Below are 16,351 nucleotides of genomic sequence, written 5' to 3'. Positions count from 1 at the left end.
TTAAAACTGAGATGAGGAGAAATTTCTTCTGAGGGTTGTGAATATGTAATTTGCTGCCTCAGAGCTGTGGAAGTTAGGACAATAAATAAATTTAAGACAGGAATAGACAGTTTATTAAATGATAAGGGGTGGTGGGGAGCGGGCAGGGAAGTGGACCTAAGTCCATGATCGGATCAGCCATGATTGTATTAAATGGTGGAGCAGGCTCTAGGGGCCGTATGGCCTACTCCTGCTCCTATTTCTCATGTTATGCTCTCCTTCCCCCTCCCCAATCGGGTTGCCAGCCCTCAAGGATTGGCTTGACGTCTCAATGAATTAAAGATTAATCTCCAGGACACTGCGAGCAACACTCGTGAGAAATGTCATGGGCCGTTAAAAAAAAAAAAAAAAAATGTTTTTAATTACATCTTTCAACACTTTTGTTTACTAGTTAGAAAAAAATATTGGACATGGGGTGGGTGGGGGGAAAGGCTGTTGACAGACGGTGAAGAATCATCCAATCAGTTAATAAGTATATTCACGTTCCGATTGGCGCAGGAAGGTGTTGTGCCGCGAGGAAGGACATGTCAAACAACCAGTGGCGGGAGTTTGGGGGGTGCGATTGGAGGCAAGAGGTCATGTCATGAAACCTCCTGGAATATGTCCAATCAGAGTTGGCAGCCCTGCTCCCCAGTGATGCTAAAACCTTGCAACTGCTTTGTCCCTGAACCTTGAGAATTCGACATGAACAGAATTCCCTACAACAGTCATTGGAGTTCTTGTAAAATTCAATTTCTAGCCAGTTCTCACTCTTCCGACCCCCCCCCGCGCCCCCCCCCCCCCAAAATCCCTTCCCTCACCCATCTCTTTAGACACGTTTGCTCCCTCTGAGTTCTCAACCGTGAGAGCTGCAGAAATATGTAAGTGTGCATGAGAATATTTTTAAATGGTTTTAATGGCCAAGTATCCCAGCATGCTTTGTTCCAGCATTTTAGCCAGAAAGTGAATATGAAGGAAGGGGTTAGGGATAAAAGGAAGATGAGACACAGAATGCTGAAGTTTCCTTTGGCTGTAACCCCCCGCCCCCCCCCCGGTCAAGAGGTGACTTGCCTAGATAAGAAAGTTGGTTGCTTGGAGACCCACATACTCAACATGGGGAACTACTCTTCCCTGCAGATGTTGACTGCCATAAAATAACTAATGCTTTGGTAATGGAGCCTTACTTGCTTTAGGGAGAGGTACAATCTGTATCCCGGGGCGAGCTAAGAGTTGAGGCCACGAACCATCCCATTCCCATAGTCTGCTCAACCAGAGCTAGAATGATGTGATAATTTACATCTAGAAGATAAGAACAGGGATGTGTATGTACATCATAAGGTGGTCGACTAGTATAAAGATCGAGCTTTCCCCCTTTGTAAGTTAGAATTCTTGGGACGGTGTGAAGTCCATGGCCACGCAGGCAGCCTAGTTAGCTGGGTCTGATCACTCCGGGCCTGGGAATCAGGTTGTATTACTTTCATGTCATCTTGTCAATTAATATAAGACTGTAGTATGGTTATATAAAGCTAATACTGGTACTGGCCAATATATCTTGAAGTTTGTTGTTTGAAACCACTGGAGCCAGAATCTCTCTCACTTATTGCAGGATAAACAACCCTTTGTTGTGATGGTAACCTTGGTAGAATTAATCTAATGGTCTTTCAGTGTGTTTTAAATTAAGTCTGAGGTAATATTTGTTGTAATCTAACAACAAAACATGCTGCATTCCCAGATCATGTTTAAAAAAATTGTTGACTTATTAAGTGAAGCTGAAAGACATTCTTAACTGAAAATGACATTTAAATAAGCGAAATTTGCTTTTAAGCTATGGTTCTTTCAGTCACCTTGACTTCATTCCTTAATGGAAGTTCCCTCCTGGCTGTTTGAATCTGTGTCCTTTGTTGGCACAGGTTTTCAGCATGTGTCTTTGCTGGAGAATGAGTTGCTCGTGTCAGCTCTCACTTTGCTTACACAAAGGCATGACCAGAGACTGCAAAGGTCTGTCTACATCCTACTGATTCTTGGCTCTCGGTGTGTGTATTTATAGTAAGACTTGCTACGGTAGTATCCTATGGATTTTACTTTTTTGTATTTGCTGTCGGATTAATATTCCTTGAATTTCAAAAATAGTAAAGAACATAAGTGTGCGCAAAGAACAAAAGTGTGCGCACTTTGTGTTATTCTAACCCAGTAATCATTTACTAAGAAACGGGCAATTCAGTACCATTGCAGCTTGGAAACTTTAAATCATACAACACAGACGGAGTCCATTTGGCCCATCGTGCCTGTGTTGGCTCTCTAAAAGAGCTATCCAGTAAGTCCCATTCCCCTGCTATTTCCCCATCTCTGCACATCTTTCCTTTTCAAGTATAAATCCAATTCCATTTTGAAAGTTACTATTGAATCTGCTTCCACTACCCTTTCAGACAGTGCATTCCAGATCACAACTCGCTACGTAAAAATAATTTCTCCTCTTTCCCACCCCCTGCCCCTTCTGGTTTTTGTTGAGAATTATCTTAAATCTGTGTCCTCCAGTTACTAATCCTCCTCACAGTGGAAACTCTTATGTATGAATAGAGAGTCTGACCAGATACTGTGAGCTCAAAGTAAAGTGAGACCGTAGTCTTTTATTACAGGTCTCCGGAGTGCCTCTCCAGCCTGTGAGGCCTCCTTAAGTACAGGTGCTCTGAAGGGATTGTGGGATCCCTTTGGACTCCAGGAGAATGAGCCCTCTGGTGGTTAAACAAGGTATTTACAGGTTTACATATATAACAAACAGTTTCTCCCTATCCTATCAAAACCCTTCATAATTTTGAACACCTCAAATAACAGATCATTTAATTGAGATTTTTATTTAGGTGTCTTCCCAATGATCCATTAATAAGTACACAAGAGTCCAGACAAGCAGAAGTGGATGTATGCAAAGGCTTGTATGCATGGGTTTATTCTTTATCACATGAAACTTAAACTTAGAAACATAGAAATTAGGTGCAGGAGCAGGCCATTCGGCCCCTCGAGCCTGCACCGCCATTCAATAAGATCATGGCTGATCATTCAACCTCTATACCCCTTTCCTGCTTTCTCTCCATACCACTTGATCCCTTTGGCCATAAGGGCCATATCTAACTCCCTTTTGACTATATCTAACAAACTAGCCTCAAGAACTTTCTGCGGTAGAGAATTCCACAGGTTAACCACTCTTTGAGTGAAGAAGTTTCTCCTCATCTCGGTCCTAAATGGCTTACCCCTTATTCTTAGACTGTGACCCCTAGTTCTGGAACTCCCCAGCAATGGGAACAGTCTTCCTGCCTCTAACCTGTCCAATCCCTTCAGAATTTTATGTTTCTATGAGATCTCTTCTCATTTATCTAAACTCCAGTGGATGCAAGCCTAGTTGATCCAGTCTCTCCTCATATGTCAGTCCTGCCATCCCGGGAATCAATCTGGTGAACCTTCGCTGTACTCCCTCAATAGCAAGAATGTCCTTCCTCGGATTAGGGGACTAAAACTGAACACACTATTCCAGGTGTGGCCTCACCAAGGCCCTGTACAACTGCAGTAAGACCTCCCTGCTCCTATACTCAAATCCCCTAGCTATGAAGGCCAACATATCATTTGCCTTCTTGACTGCCAGCTGTACCTGCATGCCAAACTTCAATGACTGATGTACCATGACACCCAGGTCCCGTAGCACCTCCCCTTTTCCTAATCTGTCACCATTCAGATAATCTGTCGTCCTGTTTTTGCCATCAAAGTGGATAACCTCACATTTATCCATATTGTACTGTATCTGCCATGCATTTGCCTACTCTCACCTAACCTGTCCAAGTCACCCTGCAGCCTCTTAGCATCCTCTTCACAGCTCACACTGCCACCCAGCTTAGTGTTATCTGCAAACTTGGAGACATTACACTCAATTCCCTCATCCAAATCATTAATATATATTGTAAATAGCTGGGGTCCCAGCACTGAGCCCTGCGGTACCCCACTAGTCACTGCCTGCCATTCTGAAAAGGACCCGTTTATCCCGACTCTCTGCTTCCTGTCTGCCAACCAGTTCTCTATCCACGTCAGTACATTACCACCAATACCATGTGCTTTAATTTTGCACACCAATCTCTTGTGTGGGACCTTGTCAAAAGCCTTTTGAAAGTCCAAATGCACCAAATTCACTGGTTCTCCCTTGTCCACTCTACCAGTTACATCCTCAAAACATTCCAGAAGATTTGTCAAGCAGGATTTCCCTTTCATAAATCCATGCTGACTTGGGCTGATCCCGTCACTGCTTTCCAAATGCGCTGCTACTTCATCTTTTAATAATTGATTCCAACATTTTCCCCACTACTGATGTCAGGATAACCGGTCTATAATTACCCGTTTTCTCTCTCCCTGTTTCTTAAAAAATGGTGATACATTAGTTACCTTCCAGTCCATAGGAACTGATCCAGAGTCGATAGACTGTTGGAAAATGATCACCAATGCATCCACTATTTCTAGGGCTACTTCCTTAAGCACTCTGGGATGCAGACTATCAGGCCCTGGGGATTTATCGGCCTTCAATCCCATCAATTTCCCTTACACCATTTCCTGCCTTCAGTTTCCTTCAGTTCCTCCTTCTCACTAGACCCTCGATCCCTTAGTATTTCTGGAAGGTTATTTGTGTCTTCCTTCGTGAAGACAGAACCAAAGCACTTGTTTAACTAGTCCGCCATTTCTTTGTTCCCCATTATAAATTCACCTGAATCTGACTGCAAGGGACCTACATTTGTTTTCACTAATCTTTTTCTTTTCGCGTATCTATAGAAGCTTTTGCAGTCAGTTTTTATGTTCCCAGCAAGCTTCCTCTCGTACTCTATTTTCCCCCTCCTAATTAAACCCTTTGTCCTCCTCTGCTGTATTACAAAATTCTCCCAGTCCTCAGGTTTGCTGCTTTTTCTGGCCAATTTATATGCCTCGTCCTTGGATTTAACACTATCCTTAATTTCCCTTGTTAGCCACGGTTGAGCCACCTTCCCCGTTTTATTTTTACTCCAGACAGAGATGTACAATTGTTGAAGTTCATCCATGTGATCTTTTAAATGTTTGCCATTGCCTATCCACTGTCAATCCTTTATCACTTTCCAGTCTATTCGAATCAATTCACGTCTCATACCATCAAAGTTACTTTTCCTTAAGTTCAGGACCCTAGTCTCTGAATTAATTGTGTCATTCTCCCATCTTAATAAAGAATTCTACCATATTATGGTCACTCTTCCCCAAGGGGCCTCGCTCATCAAGATTGCTAATTAGTCCCTTCTCATTACACATCACCCAGTCTAGGATGGCCAGCCCTCTAGTTGGTTCCTAGACACAATGGTCTTGAAAACCAACCATAATACACACCAGGAAATCCTCCTCCACCGCATTGCTACCAGTTTGGTTAGCCCAATCAATATGTAGATTAAAGTCGCCCATGATAACTGCTGTACCTTTATTGCACGCATCCCTAATTTCTTCTTTGATGCTGTCCCCAACCCCTCTACTACTGTTTGGTGGTCTGTACACAACTCCCACTAGCGTTTTCTGCCCTTTGGTATTCCGTAGCTTCACCCATACCAATTCCACATCATCCAAGCTAATGTCCTTCCTTACTATTGCATTAATTTCCTCGTTAACCAACAACGCCACCCCACCTCCTTTTCCTTTCTGTCTATCCTTCCTAAATGTTGAATACCCCTGGATGTTGAGTTCCCAGCCTTGGTCACCCTGGAGCCATGTCTCCGTGATGCCAATTACATCATATCCGTTAACTGCTATCTGCGCAGTTAATTCATCCACCTTATTCCGAATACTCCTCACATTGAGGCACAGAGCCTTCAGGCTTGTCCTTTTAACACAATTTGCTCCTTTATAATTTTGCTGTAATTTGGCCCTTTTTGTTTTTTGCCTTGGGTTTCTCTGCCCTCCACTTTTACTATTCTTCTTTCTATCTTTTGCTTCTGTCCCCATTCTACTTCCCCCCCGTCTCCTGCATAGGTTCCCATCCCTCTGCCATATTAGTTTAACCCCTCCCCAACAGCACTAGCAAACACTCCCCCCTAGGACCTTGGTGTTCCGGTCCTGCCCGGGTGCAGACCATCCAGTTTGTACTGGTCCCACCTCCCCCAGAACCGGTTCCAATGTCTCAGGAATTTGAATCCCTCCCTTCTGCACCACTCTTCAAGCTATGTATTCATCTGAGCTATCCTGCGATTCCTACTCTGACTAGCACATGGCACTGATAGCAATCCTGAGATTACTACTTTTGAGGTCCTAATTTAGCTCCTAGCTCCCTAAATTAGTCTTGTCGGACCTCATCCCGTTTTTTTACCTATATGCACCACGACAACTGGCTGTTCACCCTCCCTCTTCAAAATGTCCTGCGCCCGCTCCGAGATATCCTTGACCCTTGCACCAGGGAGGCAACATACCATCCTGGACTCTCGATTGCGGCCGCAGAAACATCGATCTATTCCCCTTACAATCGAATCCCCTATCGCTATAGCTCTCCCACTATATTTCTTTCCCTCCTGTGCAGCAGAGCCACCCACGGTGCCATGAACTTGGCTGCTGCTGCTCTCCCCTGATGAGTCACCTCCCTCAACAGTACCCAAAGCGGTGTATCTGTTTTGCAGGGGGCTGACCGCAGGGGACCCCTGCACTACCTTCCTTCCACTGCTCTTTCTGTTGGTCACCCATCCCCTATCTGGCTATGTACCCTTTACCTGCGGTGTGGCCAACTCACTAAACATGCTAACCACGTCATTCTCAGCATCGTGGATGCTCCAGAGTAAATGCACCAGCAGCTCCAGTGCCGCAACGCGGTCTGTCAGGTGCTGCAGGCGGTTGCACTTCCTGTAAATGTAGTCGTCAGGAACACTGGAAGCGTCCCTGACTTCCCACATAGCACAGGAGGAGCATAACATGTGTCCGAGCTGTCCTGCCATGACTTAACCCCTAGATTAACTTAATTTGGCAACAACAATGCTAAAAGGTTACTTACTGATAAAGAAAAAGAAAAACTACTTACCAATCACTTGCCCCCTTGGCTGTGACGTCACCTTTCGATTTCTTTCTACTACTTTTTGCCTCCCTGCTGCAGCAGCACCGGCTGACCTCTTCTAGGCCTCACCACGCTGCTGCTCCGCCTCCAACTCCCGCTGGCTCCTGACGCCTGTTGGGCCTCTCTTGTAGGCCTCACCACGCTGTCGCTCCGCCTCCTGCACCTCCCATTCGGAATTTTTGCAGAGTAAAAGAGACTGAGAATTAAAAAACATTTTCCATTCTTTCTTGAAATTACTCAGCAGGTTTAATTTTATTGCATTATTTTAGCATAACAGCATTTTCTGTTTTTTTTAAAGTAATGAATTGTCACACTAATCCTCAGTTTGTTTTCCTCATTAAGTTCTTTGAATAACATTTTAAAATTGAACTTTCACAAAGTGTCCTGCTGGAAATATTGGGCCCAAGTTTCGAGCCGCGCCTAGAACGGCGCAGTCCCGACCTGGACGCCTGTTTTTCGCGCCACAAAGTGAGCCTAAAAAAACCCTCCAGATTCTCCACCTCCCTGTAGGTCCTCTGACCCTCGGCGCAGCGCAGCAGGAGCTGTAGGGGGCGGAGCCAGGCCCCTGCGCTGTAAACAGTGCCGGGACCTCTGCACATGCGCGCTACAGTGGGCGAGCATGTGCAGTAGCTCCAGGCACCGAACTGTGTGGGAGGGGCCGAAGCACACAACCCCGAGCCCTGACCCAATGGCCTCACTGGGGCTGCGTGCATAAGGCTCCTCCCACGGCCAGTTCCTGCTTCCTCCCGACCCGACTCGACTCCCGCCTCCGGACCGGACCCGACACCGACCTGACTCCCGCTCCCCCCCCCCCGCCCCGGACCCGACACCGACCTGACTCCCGCTTCCCCCCCGCCCCCGGACCTGACCCGACTGCCGCTCCCCCCAACCCCGACCCAATCTCCTTCCCCCCCCCCCAATCTCCTTCCCCCCCCCCAATCTCCTTCTCCCCCCCCCAATCTCCTTCTCCCCCCCCAATCTCCTTCTCCCCCCCCCCAATCTCTTTCCCCCCCCCAATCTCTTCCCCCCCCCAATCTCTCCCCCCCCCCAATCTCTCCCCCCCCCCAATCTCCTTCCCCCCCCCCAATCTCTTCCCCCCCCAATCTCTTCCCCCCCCAATCTCTTCCCCCCCCAATCTCTTCCCCCCCCAATCTCTTCCCCCCCAATCTCTTCCCCCCCCAATCTCTTCCCCCCCCAATCTCTTCCCCCCCCAATCTCTTCCCCCCCCAATCTCCTTCCCCCCCCAATCTCCTTTCCCCCCCCATCTCCTTCCCCCCCCATCTCCTTTCCCCCCACCAATCTCCCTTCCCCCTCCCCCCATCTCCTTCTCCCCCCCCCCGAATCTCCTTCTCCCCCCCCCCGAATCTCCTTCTCCCCCCCCCCGAATCTCCTTCTCCCCCCCCCCGAATCTCCTTCTCCCCCCCCCCCGAATCTCCTCCCCCCCCCCCCCGCATCTCCTCCCCCCCCCCCATCTCCTCCCCCCCCCCGCATCTCCTCCCCCCCCCCCCCGCATCTCCTCCCCCCCCCCCCGCATCTCCTTCCCCCCCCCCCCCGCATCTCCTTCCCCCCCCCCGCATCTCCCCCCCCCGCATCTCCTCCCCCCCCCCGCATCTCCTCCCCCCCCCCGCATCTCCTTTCCCCCCCCCCCGCATCTCCTTCCCCCCCCCCGCATCTCCTTCCCCCCCCCCCTCCATCTCCTTCCCCCCCCGCATCTCCTTCCCCCCCCCCCCCCGCATCTCCTTCCCCCCCCCCCCCGCATCTCCTTCCCCCCCCGCATCTCCTTCCCCCCCCCCGCATCTCCTTCCCCCCCCCCCCGCATCTCCTCCCCTCCCCCCCCCGCATCTCCTCCCCTCCCCCCCCCGCATCTCCTCCCCCCCTCCCCCCGCATCTCCTCCCCCCCCCCCCCCCGCATCTCCTCCCCCCCCCCCGCATCTCCTCCCCCCCCCCCCGCATCTCCTTCCCCCCCCCCCCCGCATCTCCTTCCCCCCCCCCCCCGCATCTCCTTCCCCCCCCCCCGCATCTCTTCCCCCCCCCCATCTCCTTCCCCCCCCATCTCCTTCGCCCCCCCATCTCCTTTCCCCCCCCATATCTCCTTCCCCCCATCTCCTTTCCCCCCCCCCCATCTCCTTCTCCCCCATCCCTCCCTCTGCTCCCCCCCACCCTCACTCCCTCTATCCCCCTCCCCTCGTTGTCAGAAACACAGACACTGACAGACAGAGAATGAGAGACACACACAGACAGACAGAGAGATAGAGACACAGACAGAGAGATAGAGACACTGACAGAGACACACTGGGGGGGTGGGGGGCATCCCAGCATGCTGTTGGAGGGCTCCCGGTGCTGCAGTCGGTAAGTAGAAAATGTTTTATTTCCGTTTTTTTTTTTTTATTATTTCTTATAAATTTTTTTGATTGATTCATTGGTTGATTTATTGATGTATTTATCATTTATTATTGATGATGGCTCTTTATTTGTAAAACTGAAGTGTTTAATGTTTGTAAACTTCCCTTTAAACCCCCCCCCCCACCATTCCCTACACCTGATTTGTAACCTATGCCTGATTTTCTAAAGTGTAGACAAGGTTTTTTCGAGCGTACAAAAATCTTCACTTGCTCTATTCTAAGTTAGTTTGGAGTAAGTTTTCATTCACGAAACTTTGAAATCAGGCGCAAGTGGCTGGACACGCCCCCTTTTGAAAAAAAATTCTGTTCCAAAGTGAAACTGTTCTAACTGACTAGAACTGGAGCAAACTAAATGACGAAAATTCCGATTTCTAAGATACTCCGTTCTACACCAGTTGCTCCTAAAAAATCAGGAGCAAATCATGTGGAAACTTGGGGCCATTAAACTTTAACTATTCTTAAAGATGCTTAATGACTTGCTGTGTGGTTGGGGCATTTTCTGTTGAAACTTATACTTTTTGTTTTACGTCGTAACATACAATTTCAGTCATCAACTTTCCTTATTTTTTTCCCCTCTGCCTTTTAGATTGAAGAAGTAGGATTTTCGTTAAGTCATCCAAATCAGTATTTCATTGAGAGCCAGAAACTTCTCAGCGGCAGCCGAGATATAAAGAAAGAGTCCAGCCAGCCAGAAAGTTTGCCGTTTAGCCAAGGCAGCCAGCCTGCAAGTGGTGCAAGCACCTCTGTCTCCAAACCTGCGAGCCAGCCAGCGTCAACTGACATGGAGAATATAGAAGAGCTTCTCAGTGAAGGGTACACTGAGTGATTGCTGATGGATTTGGTATTCAATGAAGGGCATTTTGGATTGCCATGTTTCCTAAAGTGATTCTGCCTCATATTCTTGTCATCCAATTTTTTTCCCTACATATTAGTAAATTAATTTGATCAAAATATTTGGACATAATAAAATCACACAAGATCTTGTGGCTTGCGGGTGTTGTGCCAGCGGTCTGGGAATGAATGGCACAGTTGATGTAGATAATGCTAGTAGATCACAGTGGTACTTGGGTTAAAAGAATTCTCATTCCACTTTTTTCTACATGTCATGAACAAGAGATGTATAATCTGTTGTGCAGTGTCTTGAGGTTACACTATATCAGAATCCAAAGCTTTAAGAGCAATAGCGTGCTACTTTAGAATACTTTTACAAAATTTATTGTCGAGGAAGGAATATTCAAGCCCAGCCTACTGTAGTTTCGAGAATACTTTGATGCTGCGCACTTGGTAGCATTTGACAAAACAGTCTCTTTCTCCTTCCAGTAATCTCCATCACTGCACTGCAAGTGTGTTCTACGACTAATAGGCTCACCATCATTAGCTATATTATAGGCTTCATTGCATTGTAATGTGATCTGTTCTTTCTCATTGCCCATCATATGAAGCGTAAGTATGTTGTATAACACCTTGTCGCACTTGCAGATTTCCAGAAGAGAAGTGCATCTGAATATATATTAATTTTCATAATTTTTTTTGTGTGTGTGTGTGTGTGTGTGTGTGTGTATTCAGGATTGCCTGACATGCAAAGTAAATCAGTGCAAAACAAGTTTTTACAACGCCTGATTTTCCTCAAAACTTACCTGACGTTTTCTATCAGGAGCATAATTTCAAAAGCAACTCACAAATGTCTTAAAACGGATTATTTCAAACTCCAGCATAGCTTCTTCGTACACTTAGGACAGGCCTGTGAGTGAGCTAAGTCTAAGCATGCAGCTTACAGTTTCACTCCATCCATTGGTATTAGACAGCACAAGTTAAGGGTCTGTTGTCTTGTGCTTCATTCTGGAAAAAATATGAGAAATAAGACTAGAATACTCTAATTACAGTCATTTGTGAAACATTGGTATTTATTCTGCACCAGAGGGAGCAGTCCATGCTCTGTCTGTTACTTGCATGTGTGGTGGAAACACAAGTGGTGATTTTATTACCGAGTATTTCTAGTGGAGAGTCTGTTAATTATCAAAGGTGTTCTGCCTGTGGAATGACCCCATTAATTCATTTTGTGATTGAGTGTTTCTAGTGGAGAGTGTCTGTTGATTGAGAGGTACAGCCCACTGGAATAAGCCGGCCATGGAATCACCCCCTATAGTTCATTAAATAGGTGCATGTTGTGTGAAGTACTGCACAACAAACAACGTTACGTGTTTTGACAAGTCTTCTCATATACGACTCCTGAAGAAGTGGTAAACATAGTTATAATAGAAATGGGCAAACAGGTGATCCATTTCTAGTAGGCCTGGTACCTCCTTGGATCTACCCTTATCAGCTGGAAATGAGAACGACAGAGTTATAGAGAGCTTAATATTGGTGCTGTCTTAAACTGCTGGCAGCTTGGTCAAACTCTTTACAACACCTGGCTGTGGGTTCAGTTCATAGGCATGTTCATTATGGCTCTCCTCACCTTTGCAGGAAGCATCCTTGTATGCTTGGATCACCATTGGAAGAGAAATTGCTGAGAGCACTGCGTAACAGCTTCAAAAGTCAAATAACCTGAACTTTGGGGTGGCTAATACAAATTGTAATTTTTCAGTTTTGTTTTAAGCTGACTTGTAATTTCTTTGGACCCCTGATGGACATTTTGAGACGGTCCAGCCAGTGTAGATGGGCTGTGAAGACAAGATCTGATTTTTAACACTCAAAACTCTTAATTGCTCTGGATTGTATGGCGAGCAACAGTCTGTTACACATGTGATTTCAGACCCGGCTTCTGCTTGTATTTAATAAGTTTCCAATCTAGGAGGATTTTATGATTTAATTGTCCTTTAACAATATGATATTCCTGTTCACCAGAAACTGAGTTTGAGTTCTCCTCTCCTCCACCTCCCCCCTCCCACACTCCCATACATCCGCTACAACAGTTATTGCATGTGTGTGTGTATAGCAGAATCATGTTGGTGCTTTTCTCTGATTTGTCCCAATTCTTTCTCTTGCTCGTTATCATGACATCACGAGAAGCAACTTAATTAGATTTCATGCTAAAAATATAATGGATCAAAAATGAATTGAGAGAAAAGTAAAGTTTTACAAGTATGCCATGTTAACAAGAAAATTATTTTTATAAATCCAGATCATTGTTTTCATTAACTTTTAAAGGTTTTGTAATATGTTTAAAAGCTGTTGATATGAAACATATTAAAGAATTTGTTCAAATTAATACTACATGCTTTTTCTCATTTTATAAACTTTTTATTGGGGTTTCAAGAATGCGATGCAGGTTGTGGGAGCTTGTTTGGCTCTGGTTCTGTGATGAGATTTTGGGGCGGGGCCTTGCATATTGGTGGTCATGTTCGTTAGGGTTGGTGGTCCCCATGGCCACCTTCTCAATTCTAATAGTATTTTAATATGTGGTGTTAGCACACTCGCCTCTGAGTCTGAAGATTGTGGATTCAAGTCCCATTCGGGAGACTTGAGCACATAAATCTAGGCCGACAGCTCAGTGCGGTACTGAGGGAGTGCTGCACTGACTTTCAGCTGAGATGTTAAACCGAGGCCTTGCCTGCTCTCGGGTGGATGTAGAAGATTCGAAGAAGAGAATGAGAGTTCGCCCCAGTCCTGACCAATATTTATTCCTCAACCAACATCACTGAAACAGATTATCTGGTCACTATCACATTCTGTTTGTGAGACCTTACAGTGCGCACATTGGCTGCCACATTGCCTACATTACAACAATGACTACCAATGTTCCCATCAAGCTGCATTTTTGCGCAGTACTCTGCAGCTCCCGCGCAGCCAGCTCATTGGCTTTTAAATATGAAAAATCGCACATGCGCGCGGTAGCACTTTGAATGGGCCGCGCACCCAAAAAATGTAAAAGGGAACTTTGATGACTACACTTCAAAAAATACTTCATTGGCTGTAAAGTGCATTTGGACCTCCTGGGGTCATGAAAGCTGCTATATAAATGTACGTCATTGTTTCTTCCCAATTTTGAAAAGTTGTTGCTTCAAATTGCCTTCGGCTTGTTCTTGGTTTTATTCTTCAGGCAACAGCTTTTGTGGGAGGGGTGGTTCAAGAACTACTGCATTGTGAAATTTAGAAAGAACAAAAAGTTACTTTGGCAATTAATTGCATTACAATTTTCTTAAATTGAAAGTTACAGCTTTTGCACATTGATCTATCAGTGTGCTTGATGTACAAGTCTGTATTCAGTGCTAATTGTTATAATTATTCATGGGGGGGAAAAATGAAGAGAATTAAGTATGCTCTGAGTATCACATTATACCAAACATTTCACGGTCATTATAAAGTTATAAAAGAACTTGTCCAAAAGAGAGAAAGTGAGCTTTGTTCTGCTTTGATGAACGCGAAACATATTAAATGATGAGGTGGTAATTGAAGTGTGGAGTTTTACAATTGCAGCCACTCTGGTTTGAACAGAAGTACTGGCAGTCTACGGACACAAAACTAAATTAACTCTGGCTAAAGGAGCATGAAATACCACATTTCTCCCATTGATACTAAAGTGAAGCAAAAATGTGACTCCTAGTGAACAATAATGACGAGCACAGCACGATGCTTCTTCCCCATTCATCTGTTGGTTGTGGAGATGCACTGTGTGCAACTCCTTCAGAAATGTACAGTGTAAATCACATGTCTGGAACAATGAAGTGACTTGGATTAGTGACATCTCCATTTTATGTTGCATTCAGCTGTATGTCCAAGAGCTGATAGTTCAATTGGATATTGTGGCAAGGATGTATCTGGATCGGTGGGGTGATCTCATCCATAGTACATGTACACCGACCGATGACACCCAACTCGATCTCCCCACTACTTCAGTGCTGTCAGGCTGCTTGTCTGACAGGTTTGATGAGTCTTAACTTTCTCCAGATAGACATTCTTTAGGCTCCAAGACTATCTGCTTCTTAGCAACTAACCAGCGCTCATCTTGGTCAGTGCCTCGGGCTGAATCTCTGCGTCCTGTTCGACCTCAGGCTGAGCTTCTGCCCTCACATTTGCTCCATCACAAGGACCCCATCTGTTTCCACCTCTAATGTCACCCGCCTCTGTCCCAAACTCACCCCATCCGCTGAACTCCTCACAACAAAATTAATTCGATACATTTACAATAATATGACTTTTAAGGAACAGAAATAGGGCATTGAACCTATCTGCTTTGTGTCCCCAAATATTTGAAGTCTTTATTATCATAAACATCTTACCAGCTTGTCAATTTGTGGATGGCCTTGGAAACTTGAACTGGGTCACCTCCAGCTGTTTGTCAAAAAAACCAAATCCAATTTCCTTAACTTTTATCTTGTAACTTAAATCCCCAATTCCTGGATTCATCACTATTGCTGCTCTACCCTTTCCAGGGTACAGATATTCTTCCTGTGGTGTTATGATCAGAACTGCGCATAGTGTCCCAGATAGGATCCAACCAACACTTCATAATAGATCTCCACTCCTGTAATGCAAGCGGTGCCTTTGCCTTGTATTACTTAGTGACGGTTTCCTAGATTTATCCATTACAACCTTTCTTGATCATTACAATGTTTCACTTAACTTTATCATTGTCCCGCCTGCCCTCTCAGGTGGACGTGAAAGATCCCACGGCACTATTTCGAAGAAGAGCAGGGGAGTTCTCCCCAGTGCCTTGCTAATATTTATCCCTCAATCAACATCACTCAAAAAACGATTATCTGGTCATTATCACATTGCTGTTTGTGGGAGCTGGCTGTGCACAAATTGGCTACTGCGATTCCTACATTACAACACTTCAAAGGTACTTCATTGGCTGTAAAGTGCTTTGGGATGTCCTGAAGTCGTGAAAGATGCCATATAAATGCAATTTTTTTTTCCCCTTGTAATAAGTAAAAGTAATTGGATAGCTATTAGACATCTGTTCACCTCAACATCTCCCAGTTCTGACGAAAGTTCGTCGACCTGAAACGTTAAATCTGTTTCTCTTGCCCCAGATACTGCCTGACCTGCTGAGTGTTTTCCAGCTCTTCGAACTAGCGCCATGAGAGCAGACTGGACCTCAGTTTAAAACCCAGTCTTCAGTTGTTCACAATATTTTGATTGGTTGAATACTGCCATTGACGATGATTGTGGATATTTGGGTCTGATTGAGGACACTTGAGTCTAATTGAGAATACCCTTACTAGACATTCTTGGTCCTCAACAGGGTACCAAGTATCACCCTCATCAATAGCAGCAGTGGAGAATTCTGTGCTCCTGTTTTATTCCTGCCAGCGATGTCTGATAGCTGTGACGGATGAGAAAAACAAGCTTCTGACTCAAGTCTTAGACAGTGAGAAGAGTAATATTGGGTTGTGCCTTTTATTGCACTGGGAAATTGAAGATAGCAGAAGGATTGAAGGACTCATCTGTCAGATTGAACTGTCTGTCCTGCCTTCCCCAGTAGAATGTTTGAGGATTGCCTCTTATTACTTAGCTTGTATCAAATACTGTAAAATCTTAGTTTGCTGTTTTGTAGGCGGGAACCTTTAGGGAACTGATGTACAAATTCGGAGTCAGATGTTACTCTGATAAGTAAATTCCAAAAAGGATTTTTTTTGTAAAAATGGAAAAGCAGAGATGTGAACTTCTTGTGGTATTTGAGATGGGATGCTTTTGTTGCTACCTTAGTGGAAAGGCACAGAATAAATCTTCAGTTCGCATTTGTAAATCGTAAGATCCGATATTTGCTCAGCCAGTCCAGAGATACGTTTCCATAAAATTGCAAACCTACAGGTTAGAATCATAGAATGGTTACAGCACAGAAGGTGGCCATTTGGCCCGTTGAGCCTCTGTACTCCTCTGCCCTTTCCCCATAACCCTGCAA

General features: G+C 45.5%; 1 protein-coding gene across 1 annotated transcript in view; it reads left to right on the top strand.

The window, feature by feature from the left end:
* prim2 (DNA primase subunit 2) overlaps positions 1-12,620 on the top strand; it is a 266,094-nt gene extending 253,474 nt beyond the window's left edge. Inside the window, exon 13 of the mRNA XM_070884338.1 lies at positions 10,088-12,620. Coding sequence (XP_070740439.1) covers positions 10,088-10,327 — 240 coding nt within the window. The 3' untranslated portion in view covers positions 10,328-12,620. The remainder of the gene's footprint in view (positions 1-10,087) is intronic.
* Positions 12,621-16,351: the final 3,731 nt, after the last annotated feature.

The sequence above is a fragment of the Pristiophorus japonicus genome, chromosome 7 (assembly GCF_044704955.1).
Source record: "Pristiophorus japonicus isolate sPriJap1 chromosome 7, sPriJap1.hap1, whole genome shotgun sequence".
Taxonomy (NCBI): domain Eukaryota; kingdom Metazoa; phylum Chordata; class Chondrichthyes; family Pristiophoridae; genus Pristiophorus; species Pristiophorus japonicus.
This window is presented reverse-complemented; position numbering and strand designations above follow the sequence as displayed.